This window comes from Daucus carota, chromosome 6, assembly GCF_001625215.2.
Source record: "Daucus carota subsp. sativus chromosome 6, DH1 v3.0, whole genome shotgun sequence".
NCBI lineage: Eukaryota > Viridiplantae > Streptophyta > Magnoliopsida > Apiales > Apiaceae > Daucus > Daucus carota.
The window spans coordinates 32993004-33004670 of record NC_030386.2 but is presented as its reverse complement, the minus strand read 5'-3'; the positions used below and the strand labels follow the sequence as shown (position 1 = coordinate 33004670).

At 32.6% G+C, this 11667-nt stretch overlaps 2 protein-coding genes across 3 annotated transcripts; one reads left to right on the top strand and one right to left on the bottom strand.

The window, feature by feature from the left end:
• Positions 1 to 864: 864 nt before the first annotated feature.
• Positions 865 to 2389, bottom strand: LOC108226262 (E3 ubiquitin-protein ligase PUB24). Its single transcript, XM_017401208.2, has one exon. The coding sequence runs from the start codon at positions 2215 to 2217 to the stop codon at positions 955 to 957; it is 1263 nt and encodes a 420-aa protein (XP_017256697.1). The 5' UTR covers positions 2218 to 2389; the 3' UTR covers positions 865 to 954.
• Positions 2390 to 6813: 4424 nt separating this feature from the next.
• LOC108225155 (F-box protein SKIP24) lies at positions 6814 to 9649 on the top strand. 2 transcript variants are annotated; one of them, XM_017399973.2, is made up of 5 exons: positions 6814 to 7106; positions 7233 to 7406; positions 8041 to 8203; positions 8298 to 8449; positions 9236 to 9649. In XM_017399973.2, exons 1-4 carry the CDS (start codon positions 6883 to 6885, stop codon positions 8445 to 8447), a joined length of 711 nt encoding a protein of 236 aa, XP_017255462.1. In that variant the 5' UTR covers positions 6814 to 6882; the 3' UTR covers positions 8448 to 8449; positions 9236 to 9649. The 2 variants fall into 2 exon arrangements, with proteins under 2 accessions (XP_017255462.1, XP_063936548.1); XM_064080478.1 differs by having other exon boundaries at positions 6817 to 7106; positions 9233 to 9649.
• Positions 9650 to 11667: the final 2018 nt, after the last annotated feature.

The window sequence follows — 11667 nt, the reverse complement described above, 5'->3', positions numbered from 1 at the left end:
CGAGCTTGAAGTCAAATTTTAAATCAACCAAACTAAATGCTTATTCACTAAGAGTCGGTTTGTAAATGATTCTTATCGCAATTCAATTTGAAAATTTTATAACATAAGAATTTATATAAAAGTTTCCGATTACTCTAAGGTTATTTTTCTGTAAAATTCTAAAAAAATGTCGAGAGTGCACTAATTGTAATGCTCTAGTGGTTATTTATATATTTTGACTATAGGAAAAAGATGAAAAAACAAATATGTGTTGAAACAGAAGGAATTGAACTTTTTATTGATTAAAATTAGGACATTTACAGTGGTGTCTCAAAAATATAAATATATCAGAATGTTCTCGTGTTGAAACACTATTAAAATATTATTATAAAACTCATTTATTTCAAATATATTAAATATTGATTTATGACACTATTTTAAGTCATTGTCGAATTTGTCTGAACTCTCGGGTCCTTGCAGGCACGCATGAAGGTCAAAAGTTTTGCACTAAGATCGACCTTGGTTACACACACTTAATCGAGATTAATTAGAGGTTTAACCAAATATCATATGAAAAATAAATTTTAAGTTTTTGCAGGTTGATCAATAGGAATTGATTTATTTTCCTTGACGTGTTGATAATATCTCCCCCAGTGATAATTCGGTCTTATTCACAGACTCACAGTGATGATTCGGAGTATATCATGCACCTAAAAGATGCTATTAATTGTTTTTAAAAGAACATTTATGAGTAAAAATATATTATTTTATATTTTATTTGAGAAAAGAAAATTTTGATTATAATAATTGAAAATCTCTTTGACACAAGCAAGCAGGATATTATTGTGACAGATGATGAAACGATAAACCAGCATGATGGCCGAATTAGTGAAGAATTACCTGAGTATTTATTTGAATTTCAGGGTTAACTTCACATATATATGAGTCATCGATTGTAAATTTACATTTACAACTTTATTTAGTATACATTGTTAGAAGCAAATGATCTGCACAAGGTGAATCTTTCCAAACATGAGTGTGTCTCCTGAGAATTTCCATAGCTTTTTCCTTCAAACCAGAATCACAATTACTCTGCAACACCATGCAAAGCCTTGAAACTGTTCCCACTCTCAACATCTCATTAACCACCCAATCAGTTCCTGAAAACTTCGAGATCAATGAAATTATAGAAACCGCAGCCTCGTCTAGCATCGGAGAAACCTTCATCATCCTCTTCGTCACCACCGCGATTCCAGCTGCATGCCTTAAGAGCTCAGCCCTACCATCAGCACTGCGACACAAATTGAACAAAACTTGCATACTCAACTCACTTGTTCTTTTCTCACGAACTAATCCACTCAACTCGAGTTCGATGATGACGAAAACAGCCCCGGCTTCTACCATCATTATCCGGTTCTTACCCACTGTACAAGCGCCGAACATTATATGCAAAGCCGCCTTCGTCCCGTGTTGTGTCATCAAACTGGTTTTACTTAAAGCATTGACAATAGTCTTGAAAAAATCTGGTTTTAATTTTTCTTGCAAGTTGGAGCTTGTGTTTTCGACGAAAATCTTGAGCAATATCATTGCATGGTTTCTTATGGCTTTGGTAGTTGTATGATCACATGAGCTAATACCTAAAGCCCATATCAGTGAATCAATAATTTCATCCGTTTTTGCGAGAAGTATATATTCCCTTGTTTTGCTAGGTGAAATCTTGTAGATAAGCAAAAGAATATATAGCGCTAGTAGAAGCCCATGAGTTTTACTATTCTTGTAACAAGTTATAACAAAACTTACCATAGCCTTGGCCACACCAGCTTCCACCAAAAGCTTTCCATAAACATAATTTTCTTTGGCCATGGCTGCGACAACTTCTAGATTTGTAAGTGATTTCATGAATAAATCTGGGTTTGAAAGGTTTGCGAGGAGGGTGGTTATATAAGGCTTGGTGATCATGTAGTCATCCGGGTCCGGAACATGATGATCAATAGTAGGCTTTGAATTAGTGGTGTGCCATGTCTGGATGAGCTTGGAAAGAATACGATTCGGTGTTAAGGTAGAGTTTCTTGGGAGGGGCTGCTTGGAGACGGGACAAATCGCATCATGTCCGTGGCTCAGCCATTTTTCGATGCTGGATCGATCGTAAGTTATTCCTGTTATGGCAATAACAGGATCTTTCATGATCTGGAGAGAAATAGGACAGATGAAAAACTCAGGAACTTCGGCATCTTCCATTGTAAGTATTGATTTACAAGAAACTAGAGAGAAATAAAAGAATTGTACATATTATTGTATTTGAGTTGTGGTTATATATGGGAATATTTTCATATGGAAATAGGAAAAGAAAGTACTCCCATGGGAAGATGTAATGAAAAGGGCTACTGTACACAGCTCAGTGTAAAAAGAGACTTGTGAAGGGTTGGGCAAATAAGGATAATAATTAAAATGCGGCTTGTGGAAATTAGAATACATTGAACGGGTCTCACTCATCGGTCAGTGGTCAATAGTCATAGATCAGGGTCTAAATGAAATTTCGGTGGTCAATAAATAAGAAAATCGAGTACTGATATTTAAATTCCTGAAGGGTAAACCAAGTTACCTTTAATATATTTGTTGGCCAGAAGTCACCTTTAATATTTCTTGGCTTATTTATAAGCTGTTGGTTTTGCTTTTTTAGATTGAACTTTAGTGCTCAGTCCAAAAAAAAAAAGATTGAACTTTAATGCATTATATCATATTAATTTGTCATAATAATTTTACTCTCAATCATCTCCTTTCTCCAATTTTACTCGTATTTCTAAATTTTTATATTAATTTTACTTGTATCATTTCATCCACTCAATTATCCCCGAACAGAAAAGAAAAAGAATTCCTGAAATGTTTGGACAGGATAAATGTTATCCTCGGGTCCGGCACCGGTTACTGCTCCCTCTTTCCTCTTTAATTGTATATAGCGAGGAAATGAGACGTGATATACAGTTTAATGTCACTGCAAAGCATAGTCCAATATAACTTATTTTTAAGATTTTTTTCTGAATAAAAATATGTTTTTAAAATTTTTCTTTTTAAATTTTTTTCCCAAAAAACAAAATTTTAAAAGTAAAATATGTAACTATATACTTTGTATGTTTATTAAAGTGTATGTCGAGCAGTGAAAAGGGGAGATATAAAATTGAATGGGACAGAAGAAATACAGTAAGTAAGAGAACAATTTTCGCAATATATTTTGAACTATTTGATAAAATATCTCTGTTATGTTTGGTTTTGGATAGTATATATAATGAGATGATTAATAATAAATGTAAGTAACAAAGGTGAGAGGGGAGCACGGTTAGATAGCTCAAAGGTTAAGAGCTTATCCTTTGTCCGTCCCAGGTCATGACCCTGGCTCAACCGAGAATATCTCAGAACATATACTCATTTGTAAGGTTATAAGTCATATTCGTCAAAAGAAAAAAAAACAAAGGTGAGAGGGTAGTTTTAAAAAACAACGATACCCCAAAAATATTTCCAAAATTTTTTTACCAAATGATGTGGGAGACAAGTAGAAAATTGTGATTGAGTGATTGATGTATATGCAGAGGTCTCATTATTATTGGTGTAAATGCAAATCAAAATTTGACACATAATTTGGTAAAAAAAATCGGGTAATAACCTTTAACAGCTACTGCTCTATCATAATTTTCTATCTATTAACTGTCGAAATTCTATTTCAAATGTAACATATTCGGTTATAATAGAAACGAGAAGAAATATTACGTACCCCAGACACCTAACAAAAATACAGGAAAAAGAAAATGTGTTTTGTGCATGGTTCAGAAATCAAACGTGAGAATGTTATTATCAAACGTGCCTGAAAAACTCTTAAATGCAGTACTTTTCAAAATTTGACAGGTTACTAGAGCAACTTCTCAATAGTTTTTAGTTAAAATCTCTGTAAGAAGGTAAATCGGATACTTTGTTAACACTATGGTCCTGTTTGGAGATTAGCGGTTAGCGGTTAGCTGTTAGCGGATTGAATTAGAAATTTTGACTAGCTGGTTGAAATAGATGTTTTGACTAGCGGGTTGGATTAGTGGTTTGGTGTAAAACTGTTTGGTAAATAGCTGTTTCATTAGCTTTTATGACACATACCAAAACCGCTAATACAAAAAGTTCCTCAAAGTAGTTTTTTGAAAATTATCTTTTTGAGTCCAAATTTCTATTTCAATCCGCTAACTATCAAACACTGTTATTAGCGGATTGAAATGGTCAAACCTCTAACTCACCCCAAACCTTTAATTTTTTCCCAAACCGCTAACTTCCACACACGGCCTATAAATAAAATTAGTCACCAAAAAAATTAAATCGGCTGAGTCTCCTTGATTCGTCGTGGCAGTCTTTCACACTTGTCTTTTCTTGGTGTACAGTATAAATTATTACTAGAAGAGAACTGACATCCATAATTTATATCTGAGAATAGTTATATTTTGTTTTTCTAAAAATGCTGAATAACTGTTTTTTATCCAATGTTTTGTTAGAGCATCTCCAAGGGTAATATCTAAACTCATTAGCTATAATGCTTATCTAAATGGATTATACAAATTTTTTGCTAACAGTAAAGGTTTTCACTCCAATGATGTTATCTATAATTACTATAAGCTAAAATTATACTTAATAGCATTTTTGGATCAATAAATTTATTGAATGATACTTTGTTATCTATAATTTTTTTGCTAAAAGGTGATGGTTGGAATGCAACTTTTTTTACATATTATCTAAAAGGGCGAACTAAATAACACATAGGATGACACATAAGATTTTTAGCTAACAGTTCTCAAACCCTTGGAGATGCTCTTACTCTTTAACTGAACACTAGCACCGTAGCACGCCAGGCACGACCTATATAATCAACGTAAATTTCTGTGATCACCCTGTAATTAAAGAGTTGTCTCTATGTACTTGAACATGCATCTTCACATTTTTCATATAGAAGGTACATCTTAAATTGCAGTTCTTACGACCTTACTCCCTCCGTCCTTCGTGGTTGTTTACGTTCACTACACGTATTTTGAGACTCTTATAAAATATAGTTGTAATTTTTTTTTCTAAAATTTACTTTTTTTTGAATAAAAATTTAAATATCAAATTTTTATTCAGAAAAAAAATTTGAAAAATATATTATGAAATTAGCGTGCCAAAAAATAACATAAAGAAATGAATAGATAGAACGAGTATTAAACAGTGGAGTATGCACTAATGCGCATGATCGGTCAAAACGTGTCGAAGGCTTGAAGCTACAAATCTAGAATCACCAGAAATTTGCATGTACGAGTAAAGTCTGGTCTCCCGTAAATTACATTGCAATTGACTATGGTACATTGATATTCAAAGTCAACGAAGATCGCGCGATTTATTATTGAGTCGGCGAGAGAGTGAAGAGACAATGCACGTCTAGTCGTTGGCAGATGTCACCGGAGCTGTTTGGTTTATGATTCAAAATAAGACGGGTTAAGAGCCAGGATTTTATTTATCAGTTTCACTGCATATATATTTTTTATTTCTCAATCTCATTGCATATATATTTACTTCAACCGTCCTGCCGCGATCTCACATATGAGATTATATTTTAAATCATCGATCAGAATATTAGTAAATTTTTCTCGAAATTTTATAAAAAATATATAATATGTACACCTAAAAATACGTACATGTCATTTTCGGAAAAAAATATATACATACATATCAAATAAATATAAAAAGTTTATGTCCCACGTAATTGTAGTAAAGTTATAGTTGTGTGTTACAAAATAATTCTAATGTTAAATATAATAAATGAATTATATTTAATAATATCATATATGGGATGTGGCACAAATCTACGCGTGAATTAAATTTATATCATACTTGCCCATATTCAGCATAGGGAAAAAAAAGCTCCATGTCATTAGCGCATTCTCTATCGGGGGACGGGTAGCAGCAAGTTCTCCGTTACTCCTCTCCTCGTTTTGAACCATAGTTTGGTTTTAATGGTGGTATAAAATAAAGTTAGAATTGAGATATCATCTTTAATATCTTGTATTTGAGTGGTGAAATGAGCATCATTAATTTAAAATATTAATTTGTGATTATTTATAAAAGTTTTTCTAATTATTATTTTTTATATTATTTGAGTAATTAATTTTATTTTGTATTAATATCTATATTACATGGACATGATTGATATAAACAGTGATGAAAATCAAAAAATTAATTGATACTTGAAATTCATGTGAATTTTCGTAAATTATTTAAAAATTTAATCACCAATTCATAAAATTTAAACTCGAATTAGTATGTTAAAAATATACGTAAATTATGATCAATCAACAACATATATATTAAAAACTAATATCAAAACCTTCTGCTAACAATTATAAATTAATTTTACAAATTATAATATAATAGAATTAGATGGTGACAAATAAAATATTTTAAAAAAAGTACTAACTTGATTTTTAACGTGATTGATAATATATATATATATATATATATATATATATATATAATTAATTTGAGGAGTATTTATGAGGAAATTTTACCGCACTTTTGGCATATAATAAAATATCAATTTTAAATAATTTAGTATGAGCTCATTTTAATGATAATTTCTCTTATGTACATCTTATTAAACTTTTTCTTATTAACATAAATAATAATACTAGTAATAAATAAATAAAGTGAGAGACGAAAAACGTTATTTTTAAAAATAGTGTATTATTATGGTATTTAAAAGGAGTGGCACGTTTGTTATTTAAAAAAAAACATGAAATTTTATAATCCACGTCAAATACAACCCAGTTTTATGAATAAAAACAATCTTAAAAAATCTGAATTGAATTTGACCCTCGTAGAAAGCCATCCAGTTTGGGAACAAACGACATGGCGGTGCTGCCGGACGAGCTATGGAGGAGAATACTAGAGATCGGAGCTCTTGAAAACACTCCGAATCTTCTAAATTACAGAGACTTTTGCAGTCTTTCCATCTCTTGCAGAACCCTAAATCGTCTCTCCAGCGAAGACTCTTATTGGTCTTCTTTTCTTGCATCTGATTTCCCACAATATCCTGTTCCACATTCTTCCGCTAAATCCCTATATAAATTGTGGTAATTCTTGGTTTTTAAGTGAAACCATTGTTTTATTTGCTTTTTTAAATTTGTGAATTAGGTTCAGATTTTGATGATTTGGTTATATGGTTGATAGAGATTTGATTTTTGTTGAATTTGGATTAGTTTTAAGAGGGATAAAGAGAAGAAGGTTTTGGCTCATAAGCGTGCTGTGCTTAGAATGGAAAGTAGAATTGCTGAGCATTCGAGGAGGATTTCGGAACTTGAGAGTTTGTTGGGGAAGGAGGTTATGAGATTGAAGGCAGCTGCTTCGGAGTTGTCGAATTTACGAAATGTGAAGTAAGTATAATGTTTGTGATTTATCTGTTTTATCTTTTATGCTCATTATTACCAAAATGTATTTGTCAGTTAAGCTTACTGAACAGCAAATATATTATATGGGTTCCGTAGATTTCAGTAGTTCAGGAAAAAAGGGCTTGTTACTTGAATTTTTTACCTGTGTGTAACATAATTGACATGTTTTCTAGGTGTTCTTATTTGTCAATAATTATGGAATGACTCCATCTCTATATTTTTGAGACAAACATGGCTTCTCTATGTAAATAAAATGTTGGAAGCAGCATTTTAGCTTTGTAAGATTTCATGAATTAAGTAATGATCCTATTAATCAATCATATATACATCAGTATATATGAATTAAGTAACGATCCTATTGATTTACCGGTGCAGAGTAACCGAGGAAGGAACTAAACTATGACATCCACTCATCTATTTCAGAAATAAATGTTTATTTGGTTTTACAATGACGTATTCGATAATCTGATGTGTCCTTAACATTATCTAAAATTTAACTTAGGCCGAGCTTTTGATATTTACACTTTAGACGAATGTTTGCTCTTAGTGCTGGAAGATAAAAGTGTATGTATTAAGAAACTGAAAAGGTGAAATCTAATTGATACTTTGATTTTCTTAGACAAGCATCAGTGGCATTGAATGTATGGCAACCAGAGATTGTTCGTGGTAGGCAAAAGCAGATAATTGAACAATGTACTGTTAATGTTAAGTCTCGAATCAGTGCACTCGACATGGAGGTTAAGCTTTGCAAACAGCAAATAGCCACGTTTGACAAGGCTCATGTAAGAGTTTATGAATACTGCATCATTTGTTAAGTTCAATGGGAATGGCTTACAGTTACAGAGTATTATGATAGTTGCATATGTATGACAACAGAGAGATGAGACCAGCAGGCTACATGCTGCAAAGGAACTGTTAGCCTCATTAACATATCATCCTTTACGAGATTGTAATCTTCCAAGCAGCAGTAGCTGCAGCAGAGCCGATGAGTGCAATTCTAGAAAGAAGAAAATGAAGACAAAGTAAATGTGAGTTCCAATTTATGATTTTGTACTGTGAGTTAATTCTCTGTGTACTTTATTTATGTTGATGCTTCTTTTCTTAATACTGAGAATATATATGTTAATTTATTATTTTTACCTTCCGGACATCTTTCTATTTATCACACCTTCTGGGTTATTTGATTCACAAAGTTGTCTTCAAGCCTCAATGTGGGTATCTGTGAACCATATACTGGATGTACCCTGTTTTCCAAGTCTGGTATTTTACTGTTGCTGCCTTGCTGGTGCTTAAGTTATACATCTACCACCAAGACAATTGAATCCAAAGGAGAAGAATATTTTCTGTCTTCTTAGACCGATAGGTGTAAACAGACTAGAATTAATTTGGGGTCTTGTCAACTAGTTTCAATCCCAAAATAACTTGTCATCTCTGTTTCTGTTATTGGTTTGCATAATGTCCTCTCACTTTATCTTAGACAGACAAAGACATCAAACATGTAAAGACCATTTGTAGTAACGGATAGTCTAGTTGGGCAGTACTTATGCTTATGTCCAATATAGCTTCTCGTGTTCTGTAGTATGGCAGAACTTCATGGCTCGTGTTCATTATGTTCTCAAAGACTGTCAAGATCTTTCTCAGTGGAATTATATAAGTAGAATGCAAGTGTGTTGTTAGTTATTCGTAGAATGCAAATGTGGTCTTAGTTATTCTTCTGTACTGTCATAGCGTCATTAGTGTTTGCTTGTACGGGTACATACTATAGACTACAGAGCATTAACATATTTGGATTTATTTTCAATTGTTTGAAGCAGTGGCACAGAGACATCAGACAAATTGTTGAAGATGTATACTAAGCTATCACAGAAGAAAGAAGGGTAGATATATCTCACCCTCCCTTACTTTCCCATATACTGCTTGCTCATTTTGTCTCTAGGTTGTGTGAGCTCCGGAATACGGGCACCTGAATCACCAAGCCACTGGCATCTTCCTTGTATTTTTGTAAGCTGTGTGGGGAATTCGGGACACTGGTGTGACTTGAATCCCCGGCAACTGCAGAATCTTCCGTGTTGTATTTGGATATCGATGTACTTGTAATAGTCTGGTTCAGGAACGATCTACTGGATCTTCAGGTCACATGCATGCAATTGTGTGAATATAATTTATCGATGTGATGTATCATGTACCTAGTGGACCATTTTAAAATAAATCTTCTCGTTATTGTGAAATTCAACGCAAAACAGATATGTTTATGAAGTGAACAAAGAAGCCACTTCTTTATAGATGGAGTCACCGTCACTGTGTCACATTCATCATTCTCTACAAAGTAACCTCCGGGCGGAGTAGCACTAGTTGAAACGCATAAAACATGGTATCGTAAAATCATCGACAAAAATTGGAAATTAGAATTAACCGATGCATATATTGTTTAGCACTTAATCAGATAGTCAATTTAACATCGGAATGATAACATTAGTTGGATATACTAAAATATAATAATAATAATAATATAAAATTTATTATATTAATTAAAAAGAATATATTATAATTAATAAACTTAAAAAATTGAGTCAACATAATTTCTTGTGACAGTTAAATCGATACTCCCTCCGTCCCAGTCATTTGTATACAAATGGCTGGGACACGGAGACCAAGAAACTGTGTAAGAAATGAGTAAAGTTGGATGAAAAGTGGGTATAGTGGTGGGACTCATTTATATTTAATAATAAATTTGAGAGATAGTGGAGGATAATAGTGGGTGTAATAGTGTTTATATTACTCCCTCCGTCCCTTTTTATCTGTCCATTTTGTAAAAAAACCCACATACCAAGGAATAATTGATTGTATGAACTTTTTCATTAAACACCTCTAATTAATATCTTGAAAATGGTGGAATACCACTACTTTATGTCTTGAAAACATGAATTCAACCAAGTTTTAAATAAGTCAAGTCTTGAAAATTGAAATTATGGAGATATATTTGAAAAACTATCATTAAATTAGTTTTGAAAGTATAAATGGACAGATAAATAGGGACAAATTTTTACTTCCAAAGTGGACAGATAAATAGGGACGGAGGGAGTATTATAGAATGGAGATAGTGGAAGAAAGTAGTTGATGTAATGATATTTTATATTATAAAAATTTATTATTTTTGGAATGTATACAATTGATGGGACGTCCCAAAAAGGAAACTGTATACAATTCATTGGGACGGAGGAAGTAATTCTTATAAGTATAAAGCATATTCTGGTAGTTATATTCCATGATGGTGAAGTCTTGACATGTTAATTTTCTTATAGAAAGCACGAAACACAGGTTGATAACTTGACGGAACTAATGACGCGGATTGTAGAAACCACCAACACCAAAAACAAAAAAACAGAAATAGAGAAAGTAACAGATCATTCTACACATCTACATTCATATGTGTGTCCCATGAAACAATATGAACGGTGAAAATATGTCGGGATAGATAATGGTGGGTTCACAAATCCAGAAGCCCACGAGCTGTTTCATCCTACATGTATGGTGGACATGCGCTTTTTCTGAGTAGCGAGTTCAATAAATTATTAAATTATTGGACATGTGTTTGTATTATTAGTTTAAAACTAGTGAACAAAGATAAATTTTGATACAAATTAATATTATAATTGCATAAAAGTTATTTTGAGTCATGTTCCCGTTAAACATATTATTAATAAAAAAAATATTATAAATAATATAAAATTTGTTTAAGTGGCTCTCCTGTCAAACACAATACTAATAAAAAAAAAATGTTTGAACCGCCCTCATCAAAGATAATATTAATAAATAATTATTATAATTATGATAAAATTAAATATAATAATATAGATAAAAATTAGTTTGAGTCGCGTTCTTGTCGAACACAATACTAATAACAAAAAATTATAACATAGATATTAGTTTGAGTCGCCCTACCGTCAAACACAATACTAATAAAAATTTATTATAATTATGATAAAGTTAAAGACTATATTTGGTGCCCGCAAGGGTTGGTTCAGCTGGTTAAAGAGGGGACTTGTATCCTCTTGGTCACAGGTTCGACTCCCGACGGGAGCGATATTTGTGATTATGCCTCCTGGGCCAGAGCCTGTCGCTTAAGCGGTTTACCTTGGTTCACGTGGTTTGCAGGCTATCACATGAGCTCGTGGGTTTACCTTGGTTCACGTGGTTTGCAGGCTATCACATGAGCTCGTGGGTTTACCCAGTGCGCACCCAAAGG

Excerpts from the sequence above, each read along its gene's own strand:
- LOC108226262 (XM_017401208.2), bottom strand. The coding sequence starts at position 2,217 with ATGGAAGATGCCGAAGTTCCTGAGTTTTTCATCTGTCCTATTTCTCTC.
- LOC108225155 (XM_017399973.2), top strand. The coding sequence starts at position 6,883 with ATGGCGGTGCTGCCGGACGAGCTATGGAGGAGAATACTAGAGATCGGA. Across the intron at positions 7,107-7,232 it reads AAATCCCTATATAAATTGTG|TTTTAAGAGGGATAAAGAGA; the intron begins GTAATTCTTGGT and ends AATTTGGATTAG. Across the intron at positions 7,407-8,040 it reads TCGAATTTACGAAATGTGAA|ACAAGCATCAGTGGCATTGA; the intron begins GTAAGTATAATG and ends TGATTTTCTTAG.